Below are 22,755 nucleotides of genomic sequence, written 5' to 3' on the forward strand. Positions count from 1 at the left end.
TCCTGGCAGTTCTGGGTCTAACCCAGGAGAGTAATGAAGAAAATGCCCGGGTGGTAGCCATGCAGGAGAACTGGAGCACAGCTGCAGGCTGAGGCAGAGGGGTGGGAGGCTAAACAAGGCATCTGGAACAGGGGACTCCAGAGGTACTATACCACCCTTCAGAAGGGAAAGGACGGAAGGATGAAGAAAAGACAGACAATGCAAGAAAACAAGCAAGCCAAACAGTCTAAGAAAAACAAAACAAACAGAATAATTTCTAAAAATTGACAAAGGAAATGTGGCATAGTCATACAATTTAGAAATATGGAGGTAACCCATAGAACTAAAAATAGAAGTAGTTAAAGAGTTAAAATGATTCCCTCTGGAGAGAAGACCTGATGTGAGGATGACCAGGACAGGAAAATACAGCTTTACTTCATAAAATCTCTGTGCTGCTGGCTTGTCGGAACCATATAAAGGCATAATTTTGATAAAAATCTAAAAACTGATTTTAAGAGAATCATAACAGCTTACTAGGTTCTTATTTAGGTCAAAAGTGACATATTCTTAGGTGAGTGATTCCAGGTACTCCCAATACTTACTGAAGAAGTTCATTTGCCTTGAGTATAAAAGAACCCACAGCAGTTATAGCATCTAAAGGGAAAAAATAAATAAACGTCATCTGTCAAATAAGTAAACTGTGTTTAATGTATTCCACTGAGAAATTAAACCACTACCTTCGATTCCTGCAGCATCTAGTCCAAGAGGTTCATATTTTTGCTTCCATGAAGCCATTCCTTTCAATTCACTCAAATGGTATAATAAAGACTCCGAGCCACTATCCAAACAGAGCAGAAATAAATTAGTATCATGACGATCATCAAGTGACTACCTTGCCTGAATATTTCTAAATTTTCAGAAATAAAAACTGAAAGTAACTTTCATTTTCTTTCCATGAGAAATAATTATTTCTCAAAACTGTTCCTAAAAATTGCAGCAGAACCATCTGGTCAATGTGACTACAGAGATAAACAAATGACAAGTTCAAATTTTGTAAGATGATCAAATTGTGTTCCACTGTTAGTCCTGACCCTTTTAAGATAGTTGTATAGCCATCTTGTTCACCCAACTACTACACAGTCAATGTTCAATAAATATTTCTTAAGTTCCCACTTTGGGTCAGGTACCATGCTATATACTGGGGACACAACGGTGAACACAATCAAAGGGTCTCATGGCATTGACAGTTTAACAAGGAAGACAGTCATGACCACACAGTGATACAGTGTACCATTCCAACTACTATAAATGCCTTGAAGGAAACACACGGGGTGCAGGTATAACAGAAGAACCTGAGCTAATCTGGGATTCAGAAAGGCTTTTCTGAAGGAATGAATGTGAGCTGAGAGCTGAAGAATGCATGTGAAGAACAAGTTGGGACAAGAGGAATATATAGAAGCCCTAGGCGGGAGACAAAATGTCAAGTTGGAGAAACTAAATGGCCACCAGTGTGGGCAAGGCAGAGAGGCAGGTATGCTAAAGGCCACGCAAAGGTCCCCATTCTAAGGGAAGGCATTAGAAGTTTTTAAGAGAGAAATATGTTTAGCTCCACTGGGGAAAATACATTCAAAGGACAGTGTGTACTGAAAGAGCCCAACTAGTCCAGAGGGTGCCACAGTGGTCCAAGGGAGGGGTGATGTAGTTAGGGCCAGGGACTCAGCATAAAGGAATTTATCAAAATTTAAACCAAACACCACCAAGTGTGGTGGCTCCTGCCTATAATCCCAGCACTTTGGGAGGCCAAGGCAGGTGGATCACTTGAGGTCAGGAGCTCGAGACCAGTCTGGCCAACATGGTGAAACCCCATCTCTACTAAAAATACAAAAATTAGCCAGGTGTAGTGGTTCACACCTGTAATCCCAGCTACTTGAGAGGCTGAGGCAGGAGAATCACTTGAACCCAGGAGGCGGAGGTTGCAGTGAGCCGAGATCACACCACTGCACTCCAGCCTGGGCAAGCCTCCATCTCGAAACAACAAAAAACCAAAAACCAAACAAAATAAATCAAACGCTCAGCATCCACTTGTAAACTGCTTCAATGAAGTAGCTATGGATAGAAAAAGCATGAGATTTGAAAATCTAGGATGAAGTCTTGGCTCTGACACTTAGTAACTTTTGGCCAGCCATATAACCGATTTTGAACTTCTGTTTCCTCTTGTGTAAAATCACCAACACCTTGCCAAGATATTAAATAAATATACAATATTCTTGATAAACTGTAAAATGTTAACCTCACTGCTGAAAAAAGGGATATATGCCTTATTTCAAAATATACTTCATGCTGAGCTGATTAAGAAAAAACCCCAGATAGAGTCTAGCCTGGTGAAAAGATGTTGGAAAACTACTTCATAAAGCAGAATTATTATTGACTCTTTCAATCTTGGGTACAGGAAGATTCTTCTCAAATGCCATGCAACAATTTTAGCTAGAAAAGGCTTAAAAAGAGAATGCCAGATGAAGAGAAGGCGGCAGAAAGAAGGCCAATGCCAGGTATGTGTGGATACAATACAAAAAATTCTACGTCACCGTCATACCTCTGTAAGTGACTTATGACCAATTTTTGTATACTGGAGTATGATGACTCTATAGACTGGCCAAGCTTTTTTAAGCCCTAATTAAAAGAAGAAAATATATTTAGCATAAAATCAGGATATTAAAGGCCGCTCGGAAAAAAAATTAAGAATGTGTTCATAGCCATTTGAATACATAGATACATTAACTGCACCTTTACTGTTAACTGATTCATCAAGAGAGTCTGAAGTTCAGCACTACAATGAAAAACAAAGTATTTTTAGTCACTGCTCTATTGGAAATCTGAATGCGTCACTTACAACTTTTAAATTTCGAAGAACAGGAAACAAAATAAAGAAATAGGCCAACAAAAAATTCTATGCATGTAACATCACATATACCCCATAAATATGTAAAACATTATGTATCAATTAAAATATTATGTATCAATAAAAAAATCACATACTATGACTATAAACTACTAATTACTGTTAAAAAAGAAGCAAAAGCAGGAGCACCTAATCTGAGTTTATTACCTTGCTTTCCCCCATAATAGCAAGTGCATGAACTCATCTTGCACTGATGTGGTTGTGTTCTTTTCCTAGAAAAAAGTGAAAAAAAAATTGTGATATATGTATTTCTTAAATTATAAGCATATTTATTCAAAATTATAGGAGCATGATTCCCTTTCCTTGCCTTAAACTTCCATCAAATCCATAAAGTGATCATCTGAACATCAGTGACTAGAAGACAGCCAATCAGCTGTTCTAACACCCGCCCTTATTGCCAAAGCCCCGCTAGCTCCACTTCACAATCCTGTCCCCACTTAAGTTGTACCAATGGGAAAAGAGCCCTTTTTGCAAATCTGAGAAAGCAGTTTGAAGTTAGATGAAGCCATTTGAAAGAAATCATGATCTTAGCCTTTTATGAATCAAACTGATTTTTCTCATGTACCTCAAAGTAAAGACATACATCATGCATTCTTTAACTCTCTCCATGGGAAACTTCAGCTGCTTTACCTGCACAAACTTGGTGAGACGAGAATCCATCTGCATTAGTATTTCTTCCCATGCTTCACACATACATGTTAGTGACAAATTTATATACTATTAGCAAAAAAGAAAAATTGAAATGGTAAAAAATATTTAAACCAACTTGCTATCTAAATAATATATGCTTATGATCAAGTGTCTCAAAGAAATCTAGAATTTACTTTCAATCACTGTTTTATTTTTATTTACTTATTTATTTATTGAGACAGAGTCTTGCTCTGTCGTCCAGGCTGGAGTGCAGTGACGCCATCTTGGCTCACTGCACCCTCTACCTCCCAGGTTCAAGCGATTCTCCTGCCTCAGCCTCCCAAGTAGCTGGTATTACATGCACACGTCACCATGAGCAGCTAATTTTTGTAATTTTAGTAGAGACAGGACTTTACCATGTTGGCCAGGCTGGTCTCGAACTCCAGGCCTCAAGTGATCCGCCTGCCTCAGCCTCCCAAAGTGCCAGGATTATAGGTGTGTGCCACTGTGCCCAGCCTCAATCACTCTTTTAACTCAGTTAAGATGGAGAAAAAGACTATAGCTTGGTCATCACTTAACTATGAAACATTCCATTGATTCTTAGAATTTCATAACAAAACATTCTTAAATTAAGTTTTTATCTGGTGAAACAAATATCTCCAAGCTTTTTATATAAGATATGTCTTATCTACACTAACGGTCAAAATACTGGTTTGGTCAACTATTCAATTTTCAAATAGGATCCTTAAAAAGATACTGATCTCTAGAAACCTTTAATATCAAATAAATTAATGACTGTGGTAGAATGAAAAACATTGCCACAATTTTTTGTAGCCCCTCCAGTCAGATGTAGAGTCAATTTCTTCAGCCCTTGAGTCTCGCTTTGACTAACAGAATGCAGCAGAAATAACGTTGTTGACTCCAGGGCCTGAAAAGTCTTTGTATGCTTCCACTTGCACCCTCGATGCCCCGTTACCACCACCACGTGGACAAGCCTGTGCTGGCTTGCTAGAGTATGAAAGATGTGGAGTAGAGACAAGGCATCACAGCCAAGGGACACATATCAGCTGGCATGACCAAGTCTAGTCAAGATCAGCTGAACCTTCCCCAGGTCACCCAAACATCTTGGCTAAGCTCAGCCTACATCACCAACCTACAGAATTGGGAGGTAATTTGGGGTGGGTTTATTATGAACAAATGTAAACTCATGTGAAGATTGTTTTTCCCACAATACTTTATAATGTAAATGGTATTTTATTTATGGGAGTATTTTAAAAGATTTAAACTCTTCTGGAGGTGGAAAATAGGGTGGGGTGGAAGTAGGTTCTCAATTAAATGTCCTTTTCCTGCTTTAACAGACCTTATAAGATTATCTATCAGACTAGACACCTCTACTTCAGATAGCTTTACAAAACAAAATTTTGAAGTTTTTTATTTACAGAACTTTAGAAGCCGATAATAAATATTCACATAAATAAATACCTGTAACAGAGCTGAAATATGAGTAAACTTTCTGGCCATCCGAGTTACTTCAGGTAAGAAAGAGTACAACAGATTGGTTTCGAGCTGTAAAATCAAGAGAGTAAGTGAGTCATCATCAGATGCACTTGCTGCGAAGTCTATAATTTAAAGAGTGTAGGTCAAACTAAGTATCAGAAAGACTATGTCAGAATTGTGCCCTCTTTGAGCAGAACGGTTTGGAAACTAACAGCACATGGCCTTAGGATTTCTTAACCTACACATAACCATACACAAATCACTCTCTCTGGGTCATCAACCCCTTCTGTGTAGACAGAATAAATGTAATACAACCTATTTTGAAACAGTATTACAAAGAAATTTTTAAATCACAAATATATGTAAAAACTTGAAGTATAAGGAATTAAAGGCTACTGATAAACATTGGGAAAATATCTATCAATGGTATATGAATTGTATCTCAATAAATTTGTCATTAAAAATGATCTGTTACCAACTTCACAGTAGTAGTGAATCATTTTATTATAACTGAAATGCAATCCTGGTGATCATAGTTTCAAATAACCTTAAGATGATGAGCAAATATGAACAACCATTACCATAGTGAATAGTAAATCAAGAGTTCTCTGATGCTCTGAATGCAAAGAGAATGTTGGAAGGCATCACACACATTGCATCTTGCATCTTTTTTGTTCTACTTTTGTTTGAGAGTTCACACATACTTAAGTGGCTGGGATATTTAAGATGAAAATTTTCGATTTCTTGGCAAGGCTATGATCTAAATACTCTATGGGAGCCCAGTTAGCTTCCTTAATCTATAATGCAGACAGCACCCAATAAAGCATTTTCCCAATATTAAGTGATCATTTTGCACAAGATGCAATGTGCTAGTTAAGAGCACAGATTAAGGAGCCAGATTGTCTAGCATCACTTTCCCATCCTGTGACATCAAGCAAGTTCTGAAGTATTTGTGTGTCCATGTACTTACCTATAAAATGGGGATAACAACAGTATCTGCCTATTACAACGCTGTGAAGATTCAAATTAATTGTTCTGAAGCATTCAGTATATGGCACATATTAAACAATCAATAAGTATTAACCTTTATTATTATCAGGGACAGAGTCCTAAGCAACCACTTGGTACAAAGTCAAACTGGAATAGCAACAAATTAATATGGTCATTAATAGACCATCAAAACACTTTTTATGAAAACTGTATTGGAGCATGGGGAGAATAATATGGTATTCACTATAATAACACTCAATATATTAGGATGTAGAAATTCCACATCGATTTTTTTGCATTATTTTAATGATCATTACAATACAGTGAGATGTGGATAAAAACCTATATAAAACCTGTTAAATACATATTTACTCTCTACTGTTATCAAGTTCCAATACTTACCTGAAAGTATGAAACTTCTGAAGCACCATTAGTAGAGACTTCTGTGACCACTGATAATGATTTCAAATCACTTGATAAACATAATGCAAGACAAGTACCAGCAATCTGTAAAAGAGTCAAACCCCTTAGTATATTTAGTATCACTGCTAGGTTGAATCTGATTATCATGCAGAAAGCAAAAACTCAGAGCTTTAAAAAGCAGAAACATATATTCCCAGCTCCAGCCACACGCATGTAGCAGATGAAGGTAGGTGTCCGCCTGCATGGACCTTTCTAGTTACAAGGCCACAAAAATAACCTGGTTCCCTCACCCCTACCCAAGTCTCAAATCAAGTGCTGCAGAACCAATATATTCCACAGAACCTACAATATTTTCTACCCCTTTTGGGAGTGGTAAGAGTCGGATGAAAAAGCTATGGAGAAGACTGAGATGTAGCAACTATAGTACAGTCAGTACTGGACTTAAGAATGCTTCTGAAGATTTACATTCCAATCACAAATTGAAGCTCTTTTACATCTCACACTGGAAAACCATTAAATCATAATCAAGTGTATCATACTAATCTGTTAAAGAAAAAAAAAACTTGACTAATTCCACAAATAGCTCCCAATCTTTATAGACATATCACAATTAACTATCTTAGTAAGAAAATTATTCTCTGAACATTTAAGAATAATTCCAAAAACCGAAACTGAAAAAAAACCTAGTGCTTTATTCTTTTTCCAAAAGTACCTAGTATATTCTAAAAGAAATAATTTAGAAAAAGAAAATGTTAAAGAAATCTTACCCCTGTGACTCGAGCAATTTTAAACATTCCATAAGCATAAAGCTCAATAAATCCAGAGCTTCCTCCAAGGACAAGAATATTAAGCCTAATTAAAAATAATGCAACAAGCTGAGAACCAATCAACAACACAGATGATTGCATTCTTAAAGCGAGATATAAATTATTACTGCTTTCATATAATCTATATGCTAAAGCTCCCCTGCAGAGGGAAGTGAAACATCAAATCCACTAACACTCAATATTCAGTCACATCAGGCTTATTCCTTTTTTCAAAGAACATAAATTTCCTCTAGCCTAAAAAAAATCAGCTTACAGTAAAATAAGAATACATTATTTTAATGACAACTATATTTATACACTCTCAATAACAAAACAATCCTTTTACCAACTAATACAAAGTGCCATCAGTTTTATTATGGTTATGATGCTAAATATATTAAATGGGCTTAAAAAACATGAATACTTAAAATTTTAGAAACTCTAGTACTTATATCCTTTTACTTCTTATTAAACATATGTACATCATATTATTATTAAAACTTGATAAAACGAAAGGCCACACAATAAAAACAATAGATATTAAGGTCTATATATTGTTTGAAGGTATTAATGTCAACGATAAGGCCAGGTGCGGTGGCTCATGCCTGTAATCCCAACACTTTGGGAGGCCAAGGCAGGGGGGATCATCTGAGGTCAGGAGTCTGAGACCAGCCTGGCCAACAAGGTGAAACCCTGTCTCTACTAAAAAATACAAAAATTAGGCCAGGCGCAGTGGCTCACACCTGTAATCCCAGCACTTTTGGAGGCCAAGGTGGGTGGATAACGAGGTCAAGAGATCGAGACCATCCTGGCCAACATGGTGAAACCCCATCCCTACTAAAAATACAAAAATTAGAAAGGCCTGGTGGCGGGCGCCTGTAGTCCCAGGTACTCTACTCGGGAGGCTGAGGCAGAAGAATCACTTGAACCAGGAAGGCAGAGGTTGCAGTGAGCCAAGATTGCACCATGGCATTCCAGCCTGGCAACAGAGCGAGATTCCATCTCAAAAAAAAAAAAAAAAAAAATTAGCTGGGTGTGGTGGCACGTGCCTGTAGTCCCAGCTACTCAGAGGTTGAGACAGGAGAATAGCTTGTGCCTAGGAAGTAGAGGTTGTAGTGAGCCAATATCGCGCCACTGCACTCCAGCCTGGGTGACAGAGACTCTATCTCAAAAAGAAAACAAAAACAAAAAACAATGAAATAAAATGGCAAATAAAGGATTTGCTCTTAAAGCTTCTGAAAACTGCCTCAAATATGAAATAACTTTAAGAAATTAGACTTATTTATCTGTAAGATTTACCTGACGTCTCCCAAGAGCTTAATAATTTCATCAGAATTTTCTTCACTAAAATATAAAAATAAATTGGGTCATCTTTCAATTCTGTCTTCCAAATAATAACAGATTATCTTACTTGAAAACAAGAAAAGGTGTATCTTACCTAAATATTTTTGAGGTGTTGCTATAGCTAGAAGGACATAGAGATTAAGGTAAAAAATACTCTTAGTAAAAATACATATTTTAAAATGCATGAGAAAATTGTCACAGTGTTAAAAGCAGAAGAAAGAGAAATCTGCAAGATTAATTTCAAAGAAACCAGTGATACATACTTTTTTGGCAGTGTAGGTAGTTTAGGTAAGAGAAGATTTGATTCATCCTCAGCATTATAAAATGATGTGAGAACACTAAAAAGGAAAAAATAAAAGCATTATAAAAACACCAAAGATTTTACTTCTCTTACCATTAAAAATGCTAATTTTTAAAAAAGATAAGGCTGGGCGTGGTGGCTCACGTCCGTAATCCCAGCACTTTGGGAGGCCAAGGCGGGTGGATCACGAGGTCAGGAGATCGAGACCATCCTGGCTAACACGGTGAAACCCCGTCTCTACTAAAAATACAAAAAATTAGCCAGGCGTGGTGGTGGGTGCCTGTAGTCCCAGCTACTCGGGAGGCTGAGGCAGGAGAATGGCGTCAACCCGGGAGGTGGAGCTTGCAGTGAGCCGAGATTGTGCCACTGCACTCCAGCCAAGGTGACAGAGCAAGACTCCGTCTCAAAAAAAAAGATACCCAGTTTTACAACATTATCAAGTAAATAGATGCCACAAATACTGTACAGTTGTAGTCAGTTTAACAGTCCCAAATGAGAAATTGAAAAGTAGGAATTTCTTTGTTAATTTAGGGGAACAAAAAACATCAGCCTGCACCCATTACATTTAGAGAAATGATATTAATAAACAATTTTCTTAGCATATGAAATGCATTCATATGTACTCAGATACTGAGAATTTATTATTTCTTAACTCTCATTTAAGAACTCACACTAAACATGACTACTAAGAGTAATTTTAAAGAACACTGCACTTACACTATCTTTTATTTATGAGACAGGGTCTCACCCAGGCCAGAGTGCAGTGGTGTGATCATGGTTCACTGCAGCCTGCACCTTCTGAGCTAAAGCCATCATCCTGCCCCAGCCTCCTGAGTAGCTGGGACTACAGGTGCAAGCCACCACACCCAGCTAATATTTTTTTATTTTTTTTGTAGAGATGGGGGTCTCACTATGTTGCCCAGACTGGTCTGAAACTCCTGGTCTCAGGCAATCCTCCTGCCTCAGCCTCCCAAAGTGCTAGGATTATAGGCATGAACCACTATGCATGGCCTACTGTGTGATTTAATTATTGGTTCTATGATTTATATACACTTGTGGATTTGATAATCCAACAGGTATTTGAGACTACACCATGCCTTTTGAAATAGTCTTATTTGCCCCCTTTTCCTTCTCAATTCTAACTCCAAATAAGGTTGGAAATAAATGAGTGAGCAAGTAAAAAAGTGGTGATTTAGCAAGTATTTTTTCCTACTTTAACAAAAAGGAGCTGTCTTGAGAGACCCTGGAATCTCCACATAACATTTCTGAACTGTTAGTAGAAAGTATGTTGGGAATATACATAGCACATAACTGGGCTGGAATAGGAATTACATGACATGCTCTGACTCTCTAACCTTCTACAAATTCACATAACCATTTGTAATCCTTCATTATCTGATGATGGATTTATCACTCTGGTTTATCTACAGTGAATTTCAAACCCCAGGTCAAACCCTTGTCATCCAATTCTTTCAGGCTTCCCTTAGGAAAGCTGGCCATTAATATTCAGGATTTACAAATTCATTTGATATCAACTTAGTATAACTTAATTAGAAAGGAAAAGTTAATGGAAAGAAAATTATCATATTTCCCCAAAAAAGAAAAACAATTTTTGTTTCAGTATTAGCCAAACCCACTGATTTCTCCGGCCTTCTTCACTGCAACCCTGGTGTATTACTTGACTATACACCCTAAGGCAGAATTATTTTTATGAAACAAGGAAACTATCAGGACCATGGACAAAGAAAAAACCTGTCCAGCATTAGAACAGAATGCTAAACTTAGCACTTTTCATACTCTAAGAATACTTACTGAGACACAAAAAAAGTTCCAGACAGTATAAATCATGAAATGGAAATTAATATATGTATTAATTAATAAAACTTTAAAATCATTGATTGGCAAATTGAGGTTGTTTTCCATTTCACCATTTATCTCGTCTGGAGCTTTGTTTTTTGTGCCTCAGTAACTCTTTTTGGAGTATGAAATGACTAGAAAGAGGAGAAAACTCTTAGCTATTCAGGTTTACTGCTTCAACAAGAAAATACACGCATATCTCCTTCAATTGTGCTTCCCTTCATCCTGCTTCCCAGATACTGTATTTTTCACAAATTAAAAGTTTGTGGCAACCCTGTGTCAGGCAAGTCTATCAGCCAAGCAAATCTATTGGAGTCCTTTTTCCAGCAGCCATGTGCTCACGTTGTACTTCTGTGTCACATTTTGAAATATTTCCAATATTTGCAATATTACAATTTTTTTCATTATTATAATATTTGTTATGGTGATTTGAGGTCAGTAATCTTTGATGTTACTATTGTAATTGTTTTGGGGGTGCCACAAACCATGGCCATATAAAATGGTGAGCTTCGGCTGGGTGTGGTGGCTCATGCCTGTAATCCCAGAGCTTTGGGAGGCCAAGGAGGGCAAATCACTTGAGAGGAGTTTGAGACCAGCCTGGCCAACATGGTGAAACCTTGTCTCTACTAAAAATATAAAAATTAGCCGGGCATGGTGGCGCACACCTGTAATTCCAGTTACTCGGGAGGCTGAGGCAGGAGTATCACTTGAACACTGCAGGCAGAGGCTACAGTGAGCTGAGATTGCACCACTGCACTCTGGCCTGGGCGACAGAATGATAACTCTGTCTCAAAAAATAAATAAATAAGGCCAGGCGCTGAGGCTTATGCCTGTAATCTCAGCACTTTGGGAGGCCAAAGTGGGCGGATTACCTGAGGTCGGGAGTTCAAGACCAGTCTGACCAACACGGAAAAACCCCATCTCTACTAAAAATACAAAATTAGCTGGGCGTGGTGGCGCATGCCTGTAATCCCAGCTACTCTCGAGGCTGAGGCAGGAGAATCACTTGAACCTGGGAGGTGGAGGTTGTGGTGAGCCAAGATGGCGTCACTGCACTCCAGCCTGGGCAATAAGAGCGAAACTCCATCTCAAAAATAAATAACAAATAAATAAAAATAAATTTTAAAAAATGGAGAAATGTGAGTGTTCTGATTGCTCTATTTACTGGCCATTCCTTCTCTCCCTTCTTTTACACAGGCCTCCCTATTCCTTGAGATACAACGATATTGAAACCAGACCAGTTAATATCCCTACAATGACCTCTAAGTGTTCAACTGTCTCACTTTAAATCAAAAGCTAGAAATGATTAGGCTTAGAGAGGAAGGCATGTCAAAAACCAAGATTAGGCCAAAAGCTAGGCTTCTTTTGCCAGTCCTCCAAGTTGTGAATTCAAAGGAAAAGTTCTTAAAGGAAATTAAAAGTGCTACTCCAGTAAATACAAAAATAATAAAAACGTGAAACAGCCTTACTGCTGATATGGAGAAAGTGTTAGTGATCTGGACAGATGATCAAACCAGCCACAGCATGCTGTTAAGCCAAAGCCTAATCTAGAGTAAGGCCCCAACTCTCTTCAATTCTATGAAAGTGCTGAGAGGAAGCTGCAATAAGTTATACAGAACATCCAGCTAAATCACCGAAGAAAGTGGTTACACCCAACAACAGATTTTCAACGGAGAAGAACAGCCTTTTATTGGAAGATGCCATTGAGGATTTTCTATTTATTTATTAAAACATATATACATATAGATATATATCTATATGTATATATATGTATGTATTTTAAAGCCAGTGAAATATAGCACCATCTAGGACTTTCATAGCTAGAGAGGAGTCAATGCCTGGCTTCAAAGCTTCAAAGGATAAGCTGATTCTCTTGTTAGGGGTTAACATAGCTGGTAACTTTAAGTTGAATCCAAAACTCATTTACTGTTCTGAAAATCCTACAGCCCTTAACAATTATGCTAAATCTATCCCATCTGTGTTCTATAAATGGACTAACAAAGCCTAGATGACAGCATATCTGTTTACAGCATGGTTCACTAAATGTTTTAATCCACTGTTGAGGCTTACTGCTCTGAGAAAAAGGTTCCTTTCAAAATATTACTGCTCATTCATGACTGGTCACCCAAGAGCTCTGACAGAGATATATAAGAATGTTGTTTTCATGCCTATTAACACAAAAATCCATTCTGCATCATATGGGTCAAACGGTAATTTCAACTGTCAAGTCTTTTTTTTTTTTTTTGAGACAGGTCACTCTGTCACCCAGGTTGGAGTGCAGTGGTCCAGTTACGGCTCACTGCGGCCTCAACCTCCTCAGGGTCAGGTGATCCTCCCACCTCAGCCTCCTGAGCAGGTGGGACTATAGCTACCATGCCTGGCTAATTTTTAAGATAGGGTTTCACCATGTTGCCCAGGCTCGTCTTGAACTCCTGAGCTCAAGTGATCTGCCCACCTTGGCCTCCCAAAGTGCTGGGATTACAGACATGAGCTGCCGTGCCTGGCCACCTTTCAAGTCTTGTTATTTCAGAAAAACATTTCATAAAGCTAGAGCTGACACAGATAGTGATTGCTCTGATGGATCTGGGCAAAGCAAACTGAAAACCTTCTAGAGAGGATTCACCATTCTGGATGTCATTAAGAACATTCATAATTCATGGGAAGAAGTCAAAATATCAACATTAACAGGAGTTTGGAAGAAGTTGATTCCAACCCTCATGGATGACTTTGAGGGGTTCAAGACTTCACTGGAGGAAGTAACTGCAGATCTGGTGGAAACAGCAAGAGAACTAGAATTAGAAGTGGAGCCTGAAGATGGGACTGAACTGCTGCAATCTCATGATGAAACTTGAACGGATAAGGAGTTGCTTCTTAGGGATGAGCAAAGAAAGTGCTTTGCTGAGATGGAATTTAGTCCTGGTAAACATGCTATGAGCAATGTTGACATGACAAAGGATTTAGAATATTCCATAAACTTAGTTGATAAAGCAGCAGTAGAGTTGGAGAGAGCTGATTCTAATTTTGAAAGAAGTTCTACCTTAGGTAAAATGCTATCAAACAGCATCTCATGCTACAAATAAATCTTTCTTGAAAGAAAGAGTCAACTGATGTGACAAATTCCACTGTTGTTGATGTTAAGAAATTGCCACAGCCACCTTAACCTTTGGCTGCCACCACCCTGATCAGTCAGCAGCTATCAGCACCAAGGCAAAATCCTCCACTTTCAGTGAGATCACAACTAAAAGCCCAGATGATCGTTAGCATGTTTTAGCAATAAAGTATATTTTAATTAAGTTACATACTTAATTTTTTTAGACATGATGTCATTGCACATTTAAATGTACTATAGCATAGTATAAACATAACTTTTATATGCACTGAGAAACAAGAAATTCAAATGACTTGCTTTTATTGCAATGTTCAGTTTATTGCAGTGGTCTGGAACCAAGCCCACAGTATCTCTGAGGTATGCCTATAGATGTTTATCAGAAGGAAAAAAAATCTAAGAAAGCATTAAAAAATTTCATCTTGATAAACTGAAACCAAAATTTAAATGCAACGCACATACACTCAATACTCAGACACTCCTAAGTTTCCATTTCAAAAAATAAAAATCTCATGAATATCCTATGACTACATAAGTTTTTCTAATTACCTGCTTTCTACTGTCACTTCCATCCAATGCATACAGGAAACTGGAGCCTCCACAGAAAAAGAGTGTAAGCTCTCAGGTTTTTCTACATCACACAAAACAATTTTCTTGGTATCAGCAAGAGCAAAGGCCAAAACTAAAACAAGAAAAAACAATCAGAATAAATTAGTATAACATTTGGGAAAAATAAATGGGTATTTCCCTTATTGCCCAGTTTTACTCTTTTAAGTGCATCTTCATCATGGCAATTTTTGACCTAAACATCCTTCAATATTTTAAAAACTAAAAAAAGAAATATTTGCATATATTGTAGTTACATTATTATCTAAGCTTATTTTCAAGTGCTCAAACTTTATAGATCTAATACTTTCTCACGTATCACACTTAACATCTTACACATCAAAGTTTCCAGACTGAAACCCTGTTGTCAAGCAGAAAATACAAAAAGAGGCTTCAACAACTAAACAATTATATCTTATCACATGTCTAAAAGGTAAGCAGTGATTCCATCTGCTTTGTTCTTGGAATGCTTTTTATTCCTCTTTTATGTTTCTAAACCATGGTGGGAAATGAGGCCATTAAACACACATAAATCTTCCTTTGAGTGTGGCTGAATTTTCTAGTATGGTTTCTCTATACAAGTCAGTATTTCTTCCTAATGTGCAATTTAAGAATTTAAGAATTTCCAAAAAGAGGGCAGTGAGTTTCACTGCATATCACCATCACATGCAACTTTGCCAGATGTGAACCAATCCCAGCCTTCTTTCTTAAAAACAATTTAAAACAAACTTGAAATGATCATTATCTAACAAAAAACATATTTTACTGTCCAAAAACATGAGACTTTTAAAAAATGAATAATACAACTACTTAAAAACATTTTAACGCACACTTTTGTGATTTATCTTTGAGATTCCATGTTTTTGAATGATTTAGTGCAAGATCTCATAACTTTACTTATAAAAGTCCTCTAATCTTACACATATTCTACATATACTCCAAGCAAAATGACTACAGAATGAGCATAGAATGTTTAAGACATTCCCAGAAATTCCATTTTGGGAGTTAATCTAACGAGCTACTGGCAAAGTTCTTCCCAGCGTTCAGAATGTTTACACAGCATTGCTTATCAAAGCCAAAAACTGAAAACCATCTAAATAGCCACCAAAGGGGAACAGGCTTAGTAAATTACAATATATAAATATAGTGGGTTAGTACGCAATTAACATTAATGTGGTCAATCTATCCACACTGACATGGCAAAAAGTGAGTGGAGGGGAAAAAAAAGAAAAAGCTATACAACAAAATGGCATGCACCAAATAACCATCTTTTGATAAAATTATATATAGATCTCTACATGTATGTATTTTATCGGGAAATATTGGAAAAGATGTTCACCAAAACAGAAACAACTGTCATCTCTAAGTGATCTGCTTTCAGGGATTTTTTTTTTGAGATGGAGTCTCACTCTTGTAGCCCACGCTGGAATGCAGTGTGCGATATTGGCTCACTGCAAACTCCACCTCCCAGGTTCAAGCAATCCTCTGCCTCAGCCTCCCGAGAAGCTGGGATTACAGGTGCCAGCCACCACGCCTGGCTAATTTTTGTATTTTTAGTAGAGATGGGGTTTCACCATATTGGCCAGGCTGGTCTTGAACTCCTGACCTCATGATCCACCTACCTCGGCCTCCCAAAGTGCTGGGATTACAGGCGTGAGCCACCACGCCCTGCCTAGGGAATTTTTACGTACTTATTTATATTTATCTAGGGACAAAATTAAGCAATGAGGGCCAGGTGCAGTGGTTCACGCCTGTAATCCCCACACTGTGGTAGGCCAAGGTGGGCGAATCACTTGAGGCCAGGAGTTTGAGACCAGCCTGGCCAACACAGTGAAACCTTTTCTCTACCAAAAAACACAAAAATTAGCCAGGGATGAAGGTGCATGCCTGTAGTCTCAGTCACTCAGGAGGCTGAGGGAGAAGAATTGCTTGAACCCGGGAGGTGAAGGTTTCAGTGAGCCTAAGGTTGCAGTGAGCCGAGATCACACCACCGCACTGCACTGCACTGCACTCCACTCCAGCCTGGGCGACAGAGTGAGACACTGTCTGGGGGGGAAAAAAAAAGCAATGAGGAGCACATATGTTACAAAAGCAATTCACTTTTTTTCTTAAAGTACCAATAAAATTTTTAAATACTTTATATCTACAGAAAAATTAAGCAAAGAACAACACATATTTTACAAAAACAATTCACTTTTTTCTTAAAGTACCAATGATACAAATGAACTTTAAGCTGTAGGGTTTATAGCATTTTACTGTGCTGATTGTATGTGTACAACAGTTCCAATACGGACTGTCATTGTAAAAACATTACATGGAAAAGGAGAGTTCAGTCACCAGGGCCATAATAGGCTTTAACATAAGAGGGTACCAGAAGAAAGATCACACACAGAAATGGAAGGTATGGGGTCAGAGCTGATAGTCCCCCAGGTGAGGCAAACACACGTGCACCAAGGGAATATGAGCCACACATTTCATGCTAAAATATATTATGAAAGAAAAAGGCCATGGTGGCTTTGAACTAACTCACTGGCGAGTGGCAAGTGGTGCTTGGGCCAAATAATACAGGACAAGATGACAGTGGAAAGAACAAAACCAAAACATTTTGTATATTCCATCAGATTTCACTTCAGAGTTATCTTTGCCGAGAAGCCAGATTCTATTTAAGAGATATCTTTGCCAAGAAACAAGATAGCAGAATTAATCTGAGTTCTATAAAAATATTTTAAGGCATTTTTTTTAAAAAAGTTCCCAAACTGACATTTACAATTCCAATGTATACTAAGAACAATAAATCCTTTCTGAAAATGGGCTTTACAGAATACTCTTTGTGAAAATAAAAACATATTTTTTGTAATATTATCATTACGTTTGCCGTCTGGTCTCCATGCCAGACACGTCACCTCCTTTCCTGTATTTTCATTTGGTGGAAAACTCCAAACTCGATGAAAACTTGCCAGTCGATGAAGTAAAACCTAAGACAAAGCAGATATAATGGCAAGAAATTAAAAATCCATTTCCAAAAATAAAATAAACCTAGATCCCTACTAAAAATTTTTTTAAATGACCATCTCTCATGTATACTTAGCTATCAGAAGAAGAGAAAAAGACAACAGTGTCTGAATGAACACAAGGTATTTTAAAATAAATGGGTAAAACAAGGTCTAATCTAACCCTGTACCTAATCTTTTATGTCAACGGGAGACTTATCTTTTATAAAGAAGGCGGCTGTCCAAGGTGACAATCAAAAAAGAAATAAAAGAACACAAACACCACTAAAAAGGTAGCTAGCTGTAATACAGTCAAATTATACTAAGCTTGGAATTAGTCCACGTGGCACCTAGTTTCAGCTGTGTTACTCACTAGCTATGGATCTTAGACAAATCATTTAACCATTCTAATTCTCCATTTCCACATCAGTAAATTCCCACCTTGGAAGGTCAAAATGTTACCCAAGAGCTCTACGACTGCCCCTGTTGCAGCTTCTATACAACCATTGACAGTAAGGAAGAAAAGGCCTCACCACTGCACATGCTCCTCCAAGACCCCTCCCCATCTCCACACTCAGCTCACCATGACCCTGCCTTATCTCACAGCTCACAGCACCCTTCACTCCTGGTTACATCATCCCCTGGACTTGACCCTCTCTTTTTTGAAACCATTCCTGCCATTCCTTACTTCTGAAACCCTCTGTGCTTTCTGCAGCTCATGGTCAGGTGTCATCATGAAATTAATATCTTCATACTTTTCTCTGAAATGTGCCTCTCACCTGAGGACAACGCTTCCCTGCAGCCTTGCTAGGTAGTGACCATTTTGTATCCCACAGCCCCTGTATTGCTACTCTTGGGATAGGAGATGAAGTAGTTGTCTTCCTTGATGCTTGATGCCATTTCTTCTACTCTTGAAAATCTCCTAACTTTGAATCACATGCAATCAGACCATACCACCCGATATCCATCTTAATTGCCGTCCTCTACAGACCCCTAGGCCATTCCCCTCATTCCTTTAAGATCTGGATACCTGGCTCGCTCATGCCTTCTAACAACACACTCATCCTTGTTTTTGGTGATTTCAAGAGCTATGATGTCCTGGCTTTTCAGCTCTCAATTACCTCTCCTCCAGTGATCACACCAGGGTCACACCTCCGGCCTGGTCATTACCAACAACTGCAGGGCCACCAAAATCTCCATTTCAAACTTCCCACTTTCCATCCACCACCCCTCTTTCCAGGTCATCTCTACAACACTCAACTCCAATTCTTTGACCTCACCGGGATACAGTCTATTGATTCTACCACCTATTCACTGTCCCTCTCCTCACACATGCCTTCGCTTCCGTCCTTCATCAGGTTAGAACCCAAAGTTCAGAAACACAATTACCCCCCTTGCACATAACTTCAACTCTCTTTCATCTTTCTCTTTGTCATACTTGCAAAACGAAAATCCTGGTTAAACCCAACCATGCCTGCACCCACACAGCCAAACAGAACAGAGAGAGACACATACAACCTAATTCAACCAGTGTCTCTCAAATAATAACACCGATCTCGTGTGGGTCTTAACACTGACTGGCAATCCTATTAGGTTTCCCAAGTCCACCTGCCTTGTTAGCTTTTTCATACCTCTTCTTTCTCCTCAAACTTCCAATACATTCTTCTCCATCTTCACCCATAGACAATGCCCTTGCTTCTTCCTTCACTGAGAAAATGGATGTAACAGTGCCCTCTATCACGCCTACCCATCTGATTGCACGGATGTGCCTCCTGTCTACCTTCCCTCCTACTTCTGTGACTGTACCCAACCTGCTGCTCTCTAGAGCCACGACAGAGTTTCAAAGCATCCCAGCAGCAGAGGGAGACTAGCTAGATTCCATGGAGGGCCCTGAAAAATTAGACATCAATGCCCTGGCGACTGGATCATGGTAGATAACATGGTGCTGCAGTCCGCAGGGTGCTAAGATTTCCTTATCACCTAGTTTCCAAATTTGACTCTATACAACTCTCACATGGCCAGATAACTCTCAAGCCAGAGGCGGAAAGATGCACAGGTGAAGGTTTCCTTACAAAATGGCTGGCAGGTAGTAACTCTCAGCAGAAATTTGGGTACAACTGGTTTATACTTGATGAAGTTTTATGTGAACAAGAAATGCTGATAACACTCATGCACGTTCTGTCTGGAATCCAATGCATCCCTTCCTTGTCCAATTTAAAGGTATTTTTCGTGGAAGGTGGTTATCCAACCCGTAGTATAAAACGTGGACAAGAGAAGCCAGATTCTTAAATACATCCTGTGTGGCAGCTACATGCATGCACATTTGCAGCTGAAGTTTGACAATAACTCTTCCTTCTGCTATTAAAACGGTAAGCAAACTTAGGGCAGGGTCCCTGGATCTACCACTATGTCTAGCTCATGAGTGGCACGTCGTGGGCTTTTTTTAAAAGTTCATTTAACTAACAAACCAATGAGTGAAGAAGACTTGGGGAAGCAGGATTGCGTGACGGTGTTAAGCTGTGTGAAAACTGTTACTTTAGCCATAAAAGTACCGAAAATGGCATAGACATCACCTTTCGCATATATACTTAAAGTTTACTGCCGTCCTGGGAGGCAGGGGAGGGGTAGCAGGTGGCCAGCTATGTCTGCAGAAGGGGAAACTGAGGCGCCGGCCGCCTGTGGCCCGAATGAACAGGCTCGGGCTCGGTGTTCTTGGGCCCCCCGGGAGCAGACCCAGCACAGGCGGGCTCCCGCCGGCTCACTCACCTCGCCCGCTGTGTTGGCCAAGGCAATGAGATCCCGCTTGGGCGACCAGACCAGGAAAATAATCTCCTGCGGGAGCTGCTTCTCTCCCACCACCCGGAAGGACGGGAAACAGGTCGGAAAACGCAACATGGGGACGGCCCTGCAACGACACCCCAGTCACAGGCCGGCAAGAGCCCCCGGCTCTCCACGAGGAGCCCCGACCGCGCCTGTACCTGCAAGAGTCCCCACCGGCCGACTAACACTGCCCCAGCGGCCTTTCCCCTCCCTCTGCCGGCCGCGCGCCACAGCCTCGAGGCCGCCCCGCCCCGGCGCTGTCGCGCGCTCCAGGCACTTCCGGCGTCGGGACTGCCTCGCGAGAGGAGGAGGCGGGGCGGGGCGCGCACCGGGCTTGGCGGGGCTGAGAGCCAGACGGGGCGGACAGGGACGGGGCGGACAGGGACGGGGCGCGGTGGGCGGGGCAGGGAGCAGCGAGGGGCGGATCGAGGTGGGGGTAGGATGGGGCCCGTGGGCGGGGCAGGGAGCAGCGAGGGGGCGGAGCGAGGAAGGGTGGGGCACGTGGGCGGGGCAGGGAGCCCTGAGGGGCGCGGAGAGGGAGGGAGCCGCGCGCTGGACCCAGGTGCTGGTGGGACCGCTAGGCGCCGGGACCCGGAAGGGCCCGAGAAGGGCAGGGCGGACCCCTGCGGCCGCACGAAGGTCTTTTGGGAACGCGTGTGTGCACGTGTGTGGGCATGCTTGCACACCTTTCCTGTTTTCCCGGAAATTCGCTGCTGTGGGCAAAGGGACGGTAGGGGTTTATGGGGTAGGCTTCAGCGACAATGGGGAGATGAAAAAGAATATGAACTTTAGGTCCTGATCAGCTGGAGTCTCCCCTGACAGTTACTAAGCAAGTAGTTATCATGTCAGACCTGGTGGGTCAGTATAGAATTTTAAAAGTCCCCCTGTCCAAGCAGCACCCCAAACCAATTAGAAGAAAATTAACCCTGGATGGGCCCAGTATTTACTAAAACTCTTCGGGTGATTCCAATTTGAAGAGGGAAGAGGCGCCTGCCCTAAAACCTCCCTAACAGGCAAATAATACTGTGACACCTCATCCCATTTAACCCTCACAACTTATTGGTAGTTGCAGCCCCGTCATAACGAATAAAGAGTGTGGGCTCAGGGCCGGGCGCGGTGGCTCACGCCTGTAATCCCAGCACTTTGGGAGGCCGTGGCCGACGTATCACGAGGACAGGAGATCGAGACTATCCTGGCTAACACGGTGAAACCCCGTCTCTACTAAAAAATACAAAAACTTAGCCGGGCGTGGTGGCGGGCTCCTGTGGTCCCAGCTACTCGAGAGGCTGAGGCAGGAGAATGGCGTGAACCCGGGAGGCGGAGCTTGCAGTGAGGCGGAGCTTGCAGTGAGCCGAGATTGCGCCACTGCACTCCAGCCTGGGCGACAGAGCCAGACTCCGTCTCAAAAAAATAAAAAATAAAAAAAGAGCGTGGGCTCACACACGATTTCTTCTACAGGTACTTGGGCATTTACTATGTGGAGGAACTGAGGCTACAGCAATGCATGGGACGGGAACTCTGCCCAGAGGCTCACAGGCCAGCCTGGCAGACTTGTAAATCAGAACTCATCTGATGTTGCTTTATGTAGGACACATTTAAATGAGTCAACCTGTTGACAGTTCCCACAGCTATGACCTCCCTAAGAGAATGTGACAGTGTCATCATAGGGTCCTTAAACTTAAAACTTATGGTAGAAAGCCATCTACTTTTTACTACCTTTCACTTGTTCAAAGAAGAAAGAGACCGCAGGACCTTTAACTTTCAGCAGGCCCCATCTTCTTGACTTCTGTCTGGATCTAGCCCCTGGGAAGTAGATGACGGAGGGAGACAAATTCATTCAGCATCAAGTAACTATTTTGTGCCAAGTACTGTTCTTAACCCTTGACTTTATACCTACCCTGCTTCCTGTCAGGGGCTTTGCAACCCTTGCCTTTGCCACAGACAACTTAGCAAGTGCCCCCAACTCTTCCAGAATCAACATTCCTAAGGTAAAAATGCATTTGCCTTTGTTTTTCACAAAATGCATTTTCAGGTGTTAAGTGTTTTGGGGCAGTTATAATGGATCACCTGGTGGGGGTCCAGTATCTACGCACTTAACATTCTTACGGAAATTGAATGTCCATTTTCCTGGAACTTACCTGAATACAAACACCCATACAGCACGTGAAAATCACTGTTCCCAGAGGCATAAACACCGTGCTGCAAAGGACAGAGTATAACCACCTGCACATTAAGTCTTCACAGAATATAAATTTTCTAAGCCTTACAGCAAAGGAAACAGCATAGGTGTGGAGTTCCAGATGTGGGCAGGAAACAGCAGAGTTTTATGCTGCTATAGACCAGGGGTGTCCAATCTTTTGTCTTCCCACATTAGAAGAATTGTCTTGGGCCACACATTAAATACATTAACACTAATGACAGCTGATGAGCTAAAAAAAAAAAAAATC

General features: G+C 40.5%; 1 protein-coding gene across 5 annotated transcripts in view; it reads right to left on the reverse strand.

The window, feature by feature from the left end:
- Positions 1–20,598, reverse strand: part of ANAPC4 (anaphase promoting complex subunit 4) — a 41,493-nt gene extending 20,895 nt beyond the window's left edge. For 2 of the 5 annotated variants that reach the window (XM_003258547.3, XM_012499632.2), the window contains exons 1-16: positions 20,467–20,598; positions 20,255–20,393; positions 17,368–17,473; positions 14,442–14,574; positions 8,892–8,966; positions 8,723–8,749; positions 8,584–8,628; positions 7,246–7,330; positions 6,458–6,562; positions 5,051–5,134; positions 3,569–3,655; positions 3,086–3,150; positions 2,764–2,806; positions 2,573–2,649; positions 717–817; positions 582–633 (exon numbers count right to left, since the gene is read on the reverse strand). In XM_003258547.3, coding sequence (XP_003258595.1) covers positions 582–633; positions 717–817; positions 2,573–2,649; positions 2,764–2,806; positions 3,086–3,150; positions 3,569–3,655; positions 5,051–5,134; positions 6,458–6,562; positions 7,246–7,330; positions 8,584–8,628; positions 8,723–8,749; positions 8,892–8,966; positions 14,442–14,574; positions 17,368–17,473; positions 20,255–20,383 — 1,214 coding nt within the window. In that variant the 5' untranslated portion in view covers positions 20,384–20,393; positions 20,467–20,598. Of the gene's footprint in view, positions 1–581; positions 634–716; positions 818–2,572; positions 2,650–2,763; positions 2,807–3,085; positions 3,151–3,568; positions 3,656–5,050; positions 5,135–6,457; positions 6,563–7,245; positions 7,331–8,583; positions 8,629–8,722; positions 8,750–8,891; positions 8,967–14,441; positions 14,575–17,367; positions 17,474–20,254 lie in introns of all 5 variants that reach the window. The other 3 variants (XM_030801144.1, XM_012499633.2, XM_030801143.1) reach the window with 3 other exon arrangements.
- Positions 20,599–22,755: the final 2,157 nt, after the last annotated feature.

Source organism: Nomascus leucogenys, chromosome 20 (genome assembly GCF_006542625.1).
Source record: "Nomascus leucogenys isolate Asia chromosome 20, Asia_NLE_v1, whole genome shotgun sequence".
Classification (NCBI taxonomy): Eukaryota; Metazoa; Chordata; class Mammalia; order Primates; family Hylobatidae; genus Nomascus; species Nomascus leucogenys.